General features: G+C 38.4%; 1 protein-coding gene across 2 annotated transcripts; it reads right to left on the bottom strand.

The window, feature by feature from the left end:
- Nucleotides 1-732: 732 nt before the first annotated feature.
- Nucleotides 733-14,204, bottom strand: LOC128007100 (coronin-1C-A). 2 transcript variants are annotated; one of them, XM_052592781.1, is made up of 12 exons: nt 13,152-14,204; nt 11,424-12,527; nt 8,530-8,729; nt 8,275-8,397; nt 8,072-8,201; nt 7,766-7,947; nt 7,565-7,684; nt 7,374-7,478; nt 6,780-6,925; nt 5,970-6,027; nt 2,387-2,629; nt 733-2,291 (listed from the first exon to the last, which is right to left on the bottom strand). In XM_052592781.1, exons 1-12 carry the CDS (start codon nt 14,185-14,187, stop codon nt 2,172-2,174), a joined length of 3,567 nt encoding a protein of 1,188 aa, XP_052448741.1. In that variant the 5' UTR covers nt 14,188-14,204; the 3' UTR covers nt 733-2,171. The 2 variants fall into 2 exon arrangements, with proteins under 2 accessions (XP_052448741.1, XP_052448742.1); XM_052592782.1 differs by lacking the exons at nt 11,424-12,527; nt 13,152-14,204 and adding an exon at nt 10,681-10,854.
- Nucleotides 14,205-14,348: the final 144 nt, after the last annotated feature.

Below are 14,348 nucleotides of genomic sequence, written 5' to 3'. Positions count from 1 at the left end.
TTGTATAATACAGGTTAAAGGAAGTCAATGGTGCCCATCAACAGTTAAACAGTCAAAGTTATTATGACTGTTTGAGGAAACCAGAATGGGCTATCTACAAAAACTAGGCATTCAACGATCATTTATTTTTCATGGCAAATTCCAATTGCCATTTTTTTTAAGCAAAGGGGCCGATTCTGATACTGATTGCTGATTTTATTTTATTATTTATTTTAAGCAAGAGACAAAAAAGAATGAAAGACTACATGAACAAGATGTTTATTTGCTCTATTACAGGCTGAAATGGCCTCAAAATATCTGTAGCTATTTGAAATTAGATGTTTTCAAATCACATTCCAAAAAAGATGCTACATACATGTAGCATGATCATTTATTTTTTATTTTAATTCAACGGTATTATTTCAAGATTTAAGGCAAACAGAATGGTATGACTTGAGCTTTACAAAATTATGATAAAAATGCAAAATCACTCTCAGACAGCAGGTGGCGCTTATGGAACAGCCACAATAAAGTGTCTTACGTTTACATTTACATTCTTCTTGGTTACTGCTGTTATTTTTCACTGAAAAGTGTAGACTTTGTATATATGGGTTGACAATCCATAATCAAGTATTCAAGCTTGATTAATATTTACTTTTTATATTGTTAAAAATGTAACAGCATTTTGGCTGCTCAGTTTCATGACATCATTGTAAATGGTTCTACACACTAGAACACGATCTTCATGAAGAATTATGAATGAAAAGATTTATTGTAGTCAACTTTTTTTTATTTTAGGTGAAGTTTGGAATGCATGCACAAGACTGTTTAGAACACAGATAAGTGCTCAGATTTTTATGGATGTTGTCCTCCAGCAGTGGTCAACTGAGGAGGTCTGTCTAAAACCAGAAACACACAGAGGCACCAATACATTTACAGTACATGTACATCAGAAGAGCTTGCAGGTAGCCACTGCCTCTTAAAGCCAAGTTCAACTTATCAGAGCATGTGTCAGCCCAGTATTCTGCAACATGAGAATAATTCAAAAGCAAGGGAAAACTGGGGAACATGGATAATGACAGCAAAAAAATTAAATAAAATAATAGGCATTTCCTAATCAAAATAAGGTACTATTTCTGTGGCAAAAACACCATGCAAATGGCAAGTGTTGAGCATCCAGTATTTCTGACTTCAGAGTGATTGATTTCCTGAGGTGCAACAGTAATTTCAAAATTACTATCAGGTTAAAGCGGTAGGTTTTTGATTTATGAAAAAAATGCACAAGGAATGCATTTTCAACAATACTTGCCAAAGTCTAACAGGTTTAGGTTTACGTTCACATTCATTCTGCAACATGAAGTTATTGCTTCTGGATATATTGTAACTGATTGTATAATGTGTTTAAAAAACCCTGTTGTTGGATGCTTTATTGTCAATTATAATGATCCCAAAGCATGCAATGGAGGAAATAACTATGCGCTTAATACTCCAGTGATCACAATCATCATAAGGGACATTATTTGGACTGACTTTCCAAATTAATCCTGATGAATCCTAAATGCTGAATTTGAATGGTTATGAGCATTTAGACTTAGATTTCACTAAATCATATCTTTATCATCTATGATAAGATGCCTTTACAATCACATTTAAAATCCTATCCACACAGAGCACACTTTCTTTTCTGTAGATGTCCCACTTTGAATAGTATGTCGTTTTTCAAGAAGCCACTATCTAAAACTGGTTAAAACATATAAAAGTAGAAATAGAAGTAGAGAGGTGACTGATTCACCTCAAATTTGGCAGCACAACAAAAAAAGGAAAGAGGAATATTGATGTGTATAAACAACGACACTCTGTAACATGCCGCTTAATATCAGAATACTCAAAAACGAAACAATGTTACAATCACAAAAGAAATAAGAATGTTAAACAAAATCAGTTAAAACCAATGACCACTCATTTCCACAATTTTGCTTCTGCTATGCGAATGCTTGGGGGAGAATTTACAAAAAGTAAAAGTCCATCTTGGAATGTTGCTTGAGGTTGTCCTTGTGAGAAACACCAAGCGGAATGATCAAGTCAAATTGAGAAATTTTGGCAGTGACTGACCCCCCCTGCCCAACTGAATCTCTCTCTCTCTTTCTTTCTCTCTCCATACTGACGCTATGGCTCAGACCACCACCAGTGTCTTAGATTGCCACTTTAGCCACTTGCTCTTCCAGTTTGGCGATTCTCCTGTCCTGCAGCGTGACCAGATCTCTAAGGGACTTGACTTCTCGCAACAGCTCCTCTAACTTCACTTCATTCTTCTGCAAAGCAGAATAAAGAAATAGGATAATTATGCTTTAGCACCAATTATTAGTGTGGGAAAAATAACAAAGAGTCAATGAAGTATCATACTTACTCTGGTTAGCTGAGGAGAGGCAGGTTTCTGGGGAGTTGCTGGCTCTTCCACCTTCTTGGGTGCCTTGTTATCCAGCACATTTTTCTTGACTACTTTGAGGTCGCGATTCTTGCCCGGAACATAACCGTGCTTGAGCGAGATCAGGATTGGTTCGCCATTCTTGCCTTCAAACCACTCCTCGGCCTCGAGCGCTGGGTCTGGACCTGCTGTATCTGGATAGAGGTCGTCCTGAAAGAGGTCTGACTGCCAAAAACCAAGGAGACAGGAAATACCATAATGAGTATTTTGGATTCATGCTGTTTGTTTTCTCTGAAAACATCTGCTGCTTTAACGTCAATTGAAACTAAGTGCTTCCCCTTTTCTTAATCAATTAGAGACCACGAAAATCACACTTCTGATTGAGCTATCCCAGTAAAAACTAAACACAAAATAAATAAAGACTCATCAACTAAACATTCTTCTTAAGAATCATTGTTTTAATAACAGATTTTTATGGAATATACTAAAGAATAACAAATCCATACAGAATGATTAAAGCTGCAGTCCGTAACTTTTTTTGGTTAAAAATGATACAAAATCAATATTTCAGCAAGTACATAACCAGCCAATGTTCAAAACTATAGCCTTCCTTTTGCCGGATTCACTGCGGTTAGTTTATAATAATGTTTCCTAATTTGAGTGGTACGGGTAGGTTTTGGCAGGAATTCAAGCATGTTGCTGCGTCATTACGTCACTTCTGTAAACATAAAGAAGTTGCTTCAGCTACTAGGCTTTTGCATGTGAGGATCATGCATGTGATGGATCGTTTATAGCCTTTTCTCACAACGGCTAGAATAATCATATGTCCAAAAATTGATGGATTGATGTGTAATTTTTTGTTTATGTTTTGTTGTAATTATTGATGTGATATGAGCTAATCGATCATTAGATTAAAATCAACATCGGTAGCGCAATTTCTGGTAATGCTTTTTTCCTCAGTTGGTCTGAACAATCATAGCAGGTTTGTTACTTATTTGTTCAGATGACAATATATGGTGAAAATTCTTATTTGGGTCATATATTCCAAGACATAGCTAGAATCTTTGATTACTAAGGCTACGTCCACACAAAGTCAGAGCTTTCTCTATCCCTTTTAGGGATGTCAAATTTCGATTATTTCCATGATCGATCGTCGTTTAAATTAACGATCAATTAATCGATTAATCGTTAACCATAATACTGCAAAATGCGTCTATTGCAGGCACGCAGTCAGCGGTATGACAGGATGTGCAAAAGCCACACACACACACAAAACGCTTTCTCACTTGAATTAAAGAGGTTTTAGTCTGAATAAAATGCTAGTAGCAGGATTATAAAATGAATAGATGCGATTATGATCATTTGATAAAATGAAGAGAGCGCGCCATACTTTTGAGGTCATTTTACTTTGTTGACAGTTTCCAATCCCGCACGGAGAACGCTGAACGCGCCTCTTTAAATGGTTTTGTGGTGCTCGTTGTTGTATTTTAAAGCACAATTGCGATGTTTTCAACTGACATTATTGTATCAAATTATCCGAAATGTGGAGCGCGTGTGACTGCGCTGCACATTAAGTGAACTACATCGGCGCTGCTGCACCAAAACACAGTTGCTCACATTAATTTGATCCTGCTGGATTCTGTCCTAGAAAATGTCAGATTTTTAAAAATCCGGCATACAGCGCATTAGATCGTGACAGTGCATGCGTGCAGACGAGGATGAGCGAACGCGGATTTGGCTAGATTTATTTGGAGGTTATTGCTCATGTCTCATTCGGCACAAATCGAAATGTTTCCATATTCGCAATGTATTTGAATGTTAAACTATTATTTATAATGTAAACTAGGCTTGTACTTAACACGCATTCGCATATAGACGGAAAAGATGATCCTCTTCATATGAGCAAAAACGTCCTTGGCATAACAGCAGAGTGGACCGGTATACTACGGTCTATTTAAACTGAATGCTCCAGGAATGTGTCGGTCACAGCGCCTATTAATCGCTGTTTTGAATCCAGCAATTATTTATTTAGAAATGATAAGATCTGATTATGACAAGTGTGGTATAAAAGCTTTGTTTATTAGAGGAATAATAGGTTAACTGGAAAATGTTACATCGCGACCATGCTTTTGGACCCCAAAGTCTTCATTTACGCGGCTTTGTTCTGGTTTGCCGGTTGGTCACGAATTTCCACAAATTCAGTATATTTAGGCATTGTTTCTTTTCCTAAATCTTCATAGTCTAACCCTCTAATTTCCCAGGTTTATTTTATTGTCTTTCGCTTTTAATAACTGTTTTCGCATCTCTTACTGTGGTAAACATGGGAAGGGAAATTAAAGATTTCATGAATTAAGAATTCGTTCGATTTATTAATTTGTTCCCTTATTTCACTTAAATCATGGGTTATTTAGGGAACAAAATTAATGAAACATGGACAATTGCCACATTAATAATTCGTAGGAATGAATTAACAAGTTGTAGGAATGAATAGACTACCTGTCCTGTCACTGTGTCCCGCAGCCCTGCAAAGCGCACGATATAAAACAGTTATCTGATGAAATGATTAGTAACTACATTTCTATTGCATTTAATGTTGAAGAACTTTTATGTTGTTTCTATTTTAATGTACTTTAAAGTTTAAATCACATTAAAAGCTTAATTTGTACATTGTGAATGAATGATGATGCTTTTATATATCGTCACCGTCACTCACAGCCGCTCGCACGTGTTGAGTGCGCATGAGCCGCACGCAGCCCAACATTGAATCGGTTAACCGACCATCGATAGCCTTAATCGATTGCATCTCTAATCGACAATTAATCGATCATCGATTAATCGTTGACATCCCTAATCCCTTTCTTTTTTTTTTCCTCGTCTCCAGAAATATCTGGGTCCACACAAAACCACAAAACTGACACAAAGCGATGTAGTATACATGCCAAACCAGTATGTGGCGCTATAATTCTCCCACATAGATACACTACGAATGGAGAAGAAGACCTGGACTAAACCTTGCGCGTAGAATACAAACGAACATGGAATCTGTGTTAATGTTAGTTAATAAAAACACAATCGTTCAGTGTTTATTCATGTTTTTGTTGCTGTAAGTGACGTAGCGGTGTCTCACTAAGGGCGAGACGTGAACTGATTACGTCAACATTTTCGAAAAATTTAAGGATTCGCTGTCCACACCAGCTGGTGTTTTCAGATGTATCCATTTTGGGACTCAGTTTCAAAAAATATCTGTTTTAATCTCCAATAACGCTGGATCTGTGTGGACGAAACTCCTATAAGATAAAAAATGTATGCGTATACAGCAAAAGTGTCTCCGTGTGGATGGGCCTAAATATAGGCTTCACAACGGTGCGGTGAGTGTCTGCCACACATACTCCTCAAAACATTAGATTAATCCGCGCTGGAGCCTTGCCAGAGTACAACCCAAGCAAGGAAGATAATTCTGCAAGTAACTGCAGTTCCAGGTTTTTAAACAGAGATGGCGACAAAGAGGCAAAACTTACAGACTGCAGCTTTAAATGAGCGACAAACACAATACAGTGAAAAGTACCTTTCTAGGAACGGTCATGATAATTGGCTCACACTTTCTCTCATGAAGTTTATAAAACCTGTGAGAAACAACCAATATGTTATTGGTGTTAATGGTAATAAGCACATTCTTAATCTTTCAAAAACTTTTACAACGTCTTTGCTTTCTCAATTTAATTCAAATCTTTTTCAAATACATTCTATTCTTTTGAACTTTATAGTCACCAACGAATCCTAAAAAAAAAGTTCCCCAAAAAATATTAAGTAGCACAACTGTTTTGATAATACATTATCACATAACAAAATTTAGCTTATTAGAACAATGACTGAAGCATTACATGAAAAGATGTACAAGAAGCCTTCTTCACCCACCAACATGGGGCAATTTTATTTGTAATAGCCTATGCAATTTCCAACAATGATTAAACACAGAATGTACACCCTTATGACCAAATGGATCCTAAAACGAATGATCCTAACAGTGATCATTAGTGGTCGAATAACATTTCCATGACCTTTAGGAGACACAGCATGATCAGTGCCACATTGTCATCTCGTAAGATTTTATAGTCAATGACAGGTTAATGCCTCCCCCTACTGGAGAAATAGAATCAATCTAGCAGCAGGAATGAAGCATCAATCACATCACACTGCTGAGAACCATAATCACAACAATGCTGGCCTAAAGTCATTTAGTTTCTCGGAAATATCTACAATGCCATAAGCACGTCAAACACCTCTGATAATTGGGATGAGTCTAAAACCACACACACTTTCTGAAAATCTCTTTTCAGAAATAGTTTAAAGAAATGCCCGTGCTTATAGTGCATACCTGGCTATCTCACACTTGTTGACGTCTAGACCTCTTTTAGGCATGTAGCCCATGCCTCTCTGGGGCTCCTTGCTGGAAAACGTGTTGAGGTAGTGCACATACGGTGCCTCGTCTGTGATCTCGAAGTAACGGATACTGCTGTCACCCTGGAGCAGAAAACATTTTTTTTTTTTCTTTTTTTTTACAAGTTATTACCTCTTTAAAATATACTAAACACACATAATCAAGTTATGTCACATCACACTATTGATGCTAAGCCAGTGGTTCTAAAACAAGGGACCTCTGCAAACTTCTATGGGGGGCCCCAAATTATTCACATTTAGAAATTTTAACAATCTTAAATGAAGTGCTAAAAAACACAAAAGCGAAGATCTACAGCATGAAACTGACATGTTTTGAGTTGTTTTATAAAGACAGAAGTACCAGCAGTACATATCAGACAATTGTCTCAGACAAAGTACAGTATATAGTTAATTTGAGTAAGTTGCTGTGTATTATTTATTTAAGTCAACGTGTAAATGTTAATATGTTTCTGTGTAAGTAAATACAATGTAGCTGAACTCGTACTTTCTGGATCACATAAAACCTGCTCACCTTTCCACACAGGTAGACCACATTAGTGTCAGGGTCATAGAAGGGAAGCAACACTCCATTGCTGGTGTCCATTTCGTGCACTGATATCGGCTCCTCCATGTTTTTCTTAAAGAGACGCACATCAAAATATTGAATAAAAGTGTCAAAAAAAAAAAAAAATCATACTTTTTCAAACATTTATTTTGGCTTACAGGATTCCATAAAGCCAGCTGCCGCTCACTCATACGACTGAAGCCAGTGGTGAAGATGTTTCCATCAGCCAGAAATATGGCTCTCATGGGCCGTGCCCCCTCATGGGCCTTATCCTTCTCCTGTGATCATCAATGTCAGTGAAACACAAAGAACTGTGAAAATAAAGAGTCTTCAGTGTAATTCCAGATGTTTTCACTTACCGCAATGATCTTCCCCTTGCGTGGGTCGATAACACGCACTTTCTTATCCTTGCACGCGGTACAAATAAGACTGCCGTTGCGACTCCAGCAGACGCTGAAGATCACGTCAGGATGCATGTCCTCCAGGTTGATCAGAGCTTCTCCTGTGCCCACGTTCCAAATGATGATGAGATTATCGCATCCTGACAGAAGAGAGAAGACAAATTAGTCTTTTGATCATTCAGTCACGCAGCATAACATGTTTTTGATGTTCAAGATGATAAATGTGAGAGTTTTTATGTAGCGCACTTGCTTTAAATCTAATACCTGCACTTAGCAGAACATTGCGGGCTGTTGGATGCCACGACACGATGCCCACCCTCTTGGAGTGACCCTCTAACACCACGACTGGCTCAGAAAGAGGTGCAGTGAGGCCGTTCTCAGGGATCTGCCACACCTGTGTATATTTTCATAATAATCATTCTCTTGGACCCAAGAGTGGTCTCTATGAGAGGATGTGGTGAACGTACCATTACTGTACAATCTTCAGAGCCGCTGGCAATGACGTGATCATTGTGCGGGCACCAGTCAATGTCCAGCACAGGGCCCGTGTGCCCACAAACAGTGGGGTAGGCCTTGTCAATACGACCTGTCTGCAAACAGAAAACAGAAAGCATGAATTTATATAACTTTTTTTGGTATAATTGTGACCAACTAAGCTTATTCAAGTGATTAACTGTATAAATGCTGCGTGAGCATTTAATTCATATGCGTTTCTCTCTTACCTTTTGCAGAGGCAAAACGAGGAAAGCTCCACCACCACTAGCCTCAACAATAATAGCAACAAATTTGGGGTTTACTGCGCAAAAGGCACTGTCCCAGGTAACCCGCGAAACCCTAATGTCATCATAGCACTGGTCATTCTTCACCGCCTGACCGAACACATGACGGAATTTACTCTGTCGTACCACTCGTCTGATCATTTCTGAAAACAAGAGAAGAGAAAGGTTTTTTCTGGCTTGTTGTAATGATTTCTTTATATATATATATATATATATATATATATATATATATATATATATATATATATATATATATTTACAATGGTACTTTATTTAACTACACTACAACTCATTCTTAATGGCAGATGAGCGTATGCATATTCAATGTTTTTCTATTGCTTCCAGACTTCCTATTGACAGGAATATTGATCATATTAGGGTAAGATGAGCAGTCAGCTAGAGAGCATTGGGAATCAGTTTTCCATTTCACTCTCCATAAAAGACAAGAGGAGAAGTTAAATGCAGTTTTGTGTGTCAATTTTATTGAACCGCTGTGTAGAAACATTCATCTTGATATGAAAAAGCCACACTCTGATGACTGTTTATTAATGAATAAGTAATTCATTCCAGTAATTGGTTATTAGTCACTTATTGATCAAAATTAAAATACAAATATCCTGTATTTTGAATAATAAACTATTCATTTTTATTAGTTCATGAAAGGATATGACCATCTGTTATTGTAAGGAACATTTAAAACAAACTTTCATTGGTGTAATTGTAGTCGAATGATTCAGTCAGTCATATTAAAATGTACTTTACCCAGTAATTTACATGTTATGAAGCATATATTTTAGCTCCCTTGACAAAATCTGTTACAGGTGTATGAAATTTCATGCACCATTATGTAGACTATAAAAGTAAACAGTCTCTTTCTTGAACAAATTTGTATTGTTTATCAACCAAAATTAAAGACACAATTCAAACAGTAAATTCCAAGATCAAAACCTACTGAGTTGCCAAAAAGACAGCGTTTTTTAATAACCTAATAAACACCAAAGATAGCCAAAAAATGATGCACACATACAGTGTGATGCCAAAAAATGTTGTCTAGTTAGACAGATTTTAAGACACAGTCAGCGTGCTTATTCCTAAGCAGTATTTCTTATATTGTATACTGACAAATCAAACAAATCGACATTAATAATTATACATTAATAATCACTGGTTATTTGAGTCGCCTTTATTAATGCATTATGTGCATTAACTGAAGCATTGGCTGAGATCTGCTAGGACCCTGACTGATTGATGGAGGTGTCGTCATAAGAGCTACCACCACATTAATAACACTAATAATAAAAAATCGAATCCAAACAGTTGTGTTTGTGAGAATAAAACGTAGTCATCACAATAAAGTCATGGATGTGCTTTTGGAAATAGGTCAGACGTATGGCGGTGAGTGTGTGTGTTTGCTTTCTAATGGCCGAGCTGCGTTATTGACGATGAGCATCCCGGCGAAATAAATAAATAATTAACACACACCACTTACATTTCTACTAAAATAAATTAATTAGATTAAGAATAAAAGAAAAAATATGTACGGATGAGAGAAAGATGAAGAGAAAGATCATATATTCTCCTATAGTGCAAGAGTAAGAATGAATAAACATGACATAATCGATGGATGGCCGGGCTTCTGCTGGTGTGAGAAAATGAGCTAACCGCTAACCGAACAAATGAATGAAAACAGCTGAAAAAGCATCAGTAATGCAGCTTGTTATGAGCCGTGCGTGTGTTTCTTTGCATGTGCTGGCGAAATGCGACGTGCCGCTTTGAAGTGGAGGCGTGCTATCTACCCGGCACAGGTCATCATGGTCAACTTTCAATTAATATCTCACTATTTCTGCTCATCTCGCCATATGCATGGTAATCAAAGGCTGGATGTAGTCTCACATGTCAGAAAATGACGCTAAATGAGCCGAATCGCCAGCAAATGGCCATGCACGAGCGCAAGTTGTTCTCGATAAGGTACTAGCTGTTTCCAGAGCTTGTTTTAAATCAGTGATGCTTGCTAAAATCGAGCTAGCATTCCAGTAGAGGCTATTGCACCACTGACCTGCCTTGCATTATATTGACCAAACGCAAAACACTTACCTTTATCAGTACTACGTCTCCCAGAGCGTCAAATTCAAAGCATTAATTTAATTTCTCAGAGATTCAGTTGTGCTGGTGACTGTCTCAGTGAATTGCGGCTAGCCACAATAGCTTGCCTCCTCTCCTTTATTCTGAATGAACGGGAGAAAACGCCCTTGTTCTCCTCTCCCCTCCCCTCATCCTCATGCCCTCCTACATGGACATCAGTTCTGTGTGTGAATGAGAACTAATGGTACAAATTGTACCATACTGGCTGACCGGTTACTGTGGTTTAATTGGTAAATTCATTTTATAAACGGAAAGACCCTTGAGCATCTCTCCCCTGCAAACACTACCTTGATCCCTAGCAGCGTTTCCATCTTGAGCATTTAAACACATTGTGCTTTGCCTTCAACTGACCTGATGATGTTACAAGACTCTGGTTTTTATGTTAAGAGTGAAAAAGGATGAAGTCATGCTCATGTTGGATTATGTTACAAAGTGCAATGTGCACTAAAATCTAATTTGGAGTCTTGTTTTTCTGTTTCAGTGTGGTGTAGGGTTTTTCAAACTTCATCAAGGACCCTAGACAGATAATATGATCTGAGGGACCTCCTTTCTAAGCTATATGTTTATAAAGAGCCATTTATAATGTGTGATAAAAAAAGAAAATGAAATCTGATCAAGATTATCTATAACACTGTCAGTTGTTCTTAAAACTGTTTGAAAACTATGAATGCAATCGGCTTGAAAACCTGTCTTACCTTTCTTCGGCGAGGATCTTCTTTCCATTTTATGGGAAGATGTTTGTAGATCAAAGGCTCTCTTCATCTGCGATACTTTTAGACTCTGGCTTCCCACAGTCACATCTGGCTTGGCTTCCATTATGTTTGTCCTGCTGTGATGTATCACTTTCTCCTGGATTTTGTTGCTGTCTCTGATGAGTTCAGAGACGGGTCTGTATCTGGACAGTTCGTTTTCCTCTGAAGCAGAAGAATCACTGCTTGGCATTCGACAGGCGGTGTAAGGATATCTAGTTGGGACTGCGGTGGGTTCAGGGTCTTCTTCATCCTCAATGTCCATCGTGTAGCTTTCAGGGTCACATCTACCATATTTCAAAGGCTGATCAACATTTTCTAAATCAGAGTCTTCGCTTGCTTGGTTCTTCTCTGTGTCTGTTTTAGCAAATGGATTTTGAGGCTTCTTCGGCACAGGTGGTGGTGGGCCCTTTATTTTTGCTCTTTTTTTTAGCAGTGGTCTCAGCTGAGACATATCCATTTCTTTTAGTTCTTTATCATCGAGTGTTCCTATCAAGTTATCGCAGTCAGGTGCAACAATTTTATCATGTGGGGCTAAATATCTTGGAATATTAGCAGCTTCAGGCTCTAAGGCCATGCACATGTGAAATGGGGACTCCATATAATAAGGTGACATATCAAGACATGATGGATGCATATTAAAGTCCTCAACGGACTCCATTGCCTCCTGCCTTCTGCCCATTTTAATATTTCTGAGCAATAGGTCTGAATATTTGCTTGGCTCATCTGCGGAATGAGAAGCAGATTCCTTGCGGCCAGCAGCTTTTTTAAAGGGATTCCTTGGTTTCTTCAGAACAGGTGGTGGTGGTCCTTTGATTTTGGCCTTTTTCTCTGTCTCAGCATCTGCGGGTAGGATGTCAGAGATCATGCTCTGTATTTCAGCGTGAGGAACGTACAAATGAGAGACGTCAGATGACTTCCTCGCCTCCTGATCAGGAAATGTATGAATCTGAAGTGGTGGTGTGATCACAGCTGTGAAATAGAGAGGCTCTTTTTCCCGCTGCAAAGAAGCCACCTGTGTGACTCTTTCGGTGTCACCGGCATCAAAATCTGAGTGAGAAAAAGAGTTGGTTTACAAGCCATTACATTTGATCTACATATTTAGCATTGATCTTTGTTTCTGTGCTTATGTCATTCAGTTTGTAGATCTTTGGGTTACAGACTCTTTTGCCCTGATGCACCTGAAATGTAACATTTTTACCTGATAAAGTAAAGAAGAAGGATTATGTCTTCCATTAAGATGACCATCATAATCTTTTCTGCTCTCTGTGGATTTTAACTAAACAGTTTTTCGCCAAACAGATTCAGTGTTTCTTTTCACACATGGTGCTTCTGCTCCCCACACTCCCTTTCTGGCTGGGTGAGGCGCATTGCTAACAGGGATGTTTTTAGCTCTGGATGCAGTTAAATGCTCAGATGACATGGCTGTTGAGTGTTTTTCCACGACAGTGAATGCCCCGTTATCATCATTTTGCTTCCCAGAGTTTAACAAAGTACTGCTTTGGCTTAAATCTGGATAGAATGTGCTTAACACCTTTTGTGTAAAGTCCTCCTCAAGCTTCAAAGGGACTAGAGTTATGTCTGGATTTTTGGGTTCGAAAGAGTTGAATGCTGTCACTCTATATCTTAATAAACAAGGTTCATCAAAGAAAATATACAAGATTTTGTCCTTACCTTCTGTTTTACCCCATCCGGTCTCTTCTTTTTCCAGCAATGGCAAAGTTGGGTTTCTTTGGTCGTTTCTGAAGTTTTCTTTAGGTGTCTGTGGAGCATCATTATGATCTTGGAAAACACACTGTGACAAACCTCTATTGATATTTTTATCTCCCTGTAAATTTTCCTTCTTACTGGCATTCTGAAGCCATGGACGACTTGAATTTGAGCTGACTCCAGTGATTGCCGGACATGTAGTTCCAGTCTCTGAACACAAAGAATCAACTCTTTCCAAATACTCAAATCTGTCCGCATCAGGACTTTCTTCATGCTGAACAGTTCCAGCACTTTCTTTGCAAACTTTTTCACAACTTCTTCTAGTTTTGTCACTACTTAGGATCTGCATTTCATTTTCATGTTTGTCCTCTGAAACTCCTAATTCCTGGAATGACTGTCTTTCAAGTGAATCAGCATTCTCTAATTCCAAAGAAGGTTTCCTCTTTATTTCAACATCACCACTCATCTTTGTCATTGTCTTTGTGTCGAACATTCCATTCTGCCTGTCAGACAGCGGCTGTGTCTCCTGCTTCTCAATGTTCACGTCATCATCTGTTGAGTCCCCTTGACAAGAGCCTTCTAACATGTTTGGATCCTTGAGGTGAGTTTTGTTAGTCATTTTGTCTGTTTTGTCAGGTTGTTGCTGGTCCACAGCAGTAGATATATCTGTGGCTGTTTTGAATTCTGATGCACATGGACCTCTTGCCAGGCTTAGTTGAGGATTTAGTGTCCTGGTATTCTGAGAAACATCCTTATCATAACTCTGTCTGATCTTTTTTCCTCTCTGGTTTAAAGAGGGCTCATTGGTGTTGTCATTAGGTCTTGTTGGTTCCTGATGGGGCTCTAGTATGGAGGTGTCCAAGTGAACAAAATTCTGGTCTGTTTCTTCTGAGCTGTTGGAATGTGTTTCCACCTCGCTTCGGTTTAAGATCTCATAGTCACTAACGGCACCAGTCAGGACGTCTTCTTTTCCTAGCTCCTTGTCCTGTTTCTGTCCCATCACCCCTGTGAAGAACACATATCCCCACCCATGAGTTTATGAACAGACCGTATATCTTTATCTGTAATGAGCCTCCTCCCATTTCAAGCTCTCTCTTGTTCCTCTCACATCACTCCTCACTGGAATGTTGCATTGCCTAAAATTAAAAGACTCTCAATGAG

Source organism: Carassius gibelio, chromosome A5 (assembly GCF_023724105.1).
Source record: "Carassius gibelio isolate Cgi1373 ecotype wild population from Czech Republic chromosome A5, carGib1.2-hapl.c, whole genome shotgun sequence".
Classification (NCBI taxonomy): Eukaryota; Metazoa; Chordata; class Actinopteri; order Cypriniformes; family Cyprinidae; genus Carassius; species Carassius gibelio.
This window is presented reverse-complemented; position numbering and strand designations above follow the sequence as displayed.

Bases quoted from the DNA above. Each gene is read 5' to 3' on its own strand.
- LOC128007100 (XM_052592781.1), bottom strand. From the start codon at position 14,187: ATGGGACAGAAACAGGACAAGGAGCTAGGAAAAGAAGACGTCCTGACT. The intron at 12,528-13,151 runs GTAAGGACAAAA...TTTCTCACTCAG, and splicing joins CGGATGGGGTAAAACAGAAG to ATTTTGATGCCGGTGACACC. The intron at 8,202-8,274 runs GTACGTTCACCA...AAATATACACAG, and splicing joins CTGAAGATTGTACAGTAATG to GTGTGGCAGATCCCTGAGAA.